The 1,308-nt window shown below is 29.8% G+C and overlaps 1 protein-coding gene across 1 annotated transcript in view; it reads right to left on the bottom strand.

Annotated features, from left to right (window-relative positions):
• SLC6A15 (solute carrier family 6 (neutral amino acid transporter), member 15) overlaps nucleotides 1-1,308 on the bottom strand; it is a 69,791-nt gene that overhangs the window by 24,427 nt on the left and 44,056 nt on the right. The window contains 2 exon segments of the mRNA XM_012652974.1: nucleotides 472-664; nucleotides 972-1,221. Of these exon segments, the coding sequence (XP_012508428.1) occupies nucleotides 472-664; nucleotides 972-1,221 (443 nt within the window).

Here is a 1,308-nt window from a genome sequence, read left to right as displayed (position 1 = left end):
GGTAGCTAATATAAGAATATTTATTAATGTTCACCTATTTCTTGTTTAATACAATATATGACAGTGGCTAAAAAAAGGACTAGATCATGACTTTTTGAACACGACCATTAAAATGACCATTTCAAATACTATTCATGCATCAAAGCAATTATGCAATGCATGTTAATGAGTCATAATTCAAATTCTGTATTAAATAGTATACAAAGAAAAATATCAGACTACTCATCATTCTAAATCACTTTATTTATATTCATATTTTAAATTATTGTGGCTCAATCAATGAAATTACTTTTTAAAGTAAATCAAATCTTTATGATTTAAGAAAACACATTCTCTAAAACGAAGCATGTGAATTTTGAAACAGCATAATCTTCCTCATTTTAAAGGTCATTTTCATACAAGAAATCTGCTGGATAATGCATATTTTAACTGAATGACAATGATTTTATTGCTCAAACATTGTTTACTAACTTTATTTAGCTCATCTCCAATTTGACAGGAATTGAGATGAAGAACAGGAAACTCTTCTTCTTTCACTTTTTGGATGATGTCATAAACTAAATGATAATCTTCTTCAGTAACAGCGGAAAGGTTGACATGATGGGGAATAATGTCCTGACTAATATTTCCCATTTTTAAAAATTTTATGATCATTTCTGAATTTCTGAAAAATAGAACAATGTATGAATGAGCACTTAAAAGTTCTTTGGTGTATATTTCCTATACAATTATGCTATCAAAAGCTAATGAATGTGGAAAGTTCCCAACACAAAGAAATGATAAATGTTTGAGGTGACAGATATCCCAGTTACACAGATTTGATCAGTACATATTGTGTGCTTGTATTATGCTATCACACATACCCCATAAATATGTACAACTATTACGTATCCATCAAAAGTTTTAAAAATTAAAAAGTTCTTTAAAAACTAAAATAAGGGAAAAAAGTTAATGGAAATTAATATCCATACTGTGCAATGCATTTCTCATTTATGACATTTGCTTTGAATCCCAGAACTGCAAACACCACCAATGTTGCCAGTACAGAAGTGAAAAAATTGATGAAGGACACCAAGACAGCATCAAAGTGGCAGTTGTTGTCTCTTTTGTTGTAGCTTGAAAAGGCAATGACGCCACCAAATCCCAGACCTAAGGCAAAGAACACCTGAGTAGCAGCTTCTCTCCAAACCTTGGGCTCCAGCATTATTTCAAGCTGTTTAAAAATAAACACAATTGAAATCAGTTAAAAAATAATATTTCAGAATGATTCATTTATATAGAATTAATCCTATTGTTTAAATATATTAC

Source organism: Propithecus coquereli, unplaced genomic scaffold, assembly GCF_000956105.1.
Source record: "Propithecus coquereli isolate 6110/MARCELLA unplaced genomic scaffold, Pcoq_1.0 Scaffold405, whole genome shotgun sequence".
Taxonomy (NCBI): domain Eukaryota; kingdom Metazoa; phylum Chordata; class Mammalia; order Primates; family Indriidae; genus Propithecus; species Propithecus coquereli.
Note: the sequence above shows the minus strand (reverse complement) of the source record. Positions and strands in the feature narration are given on the sequence as shown.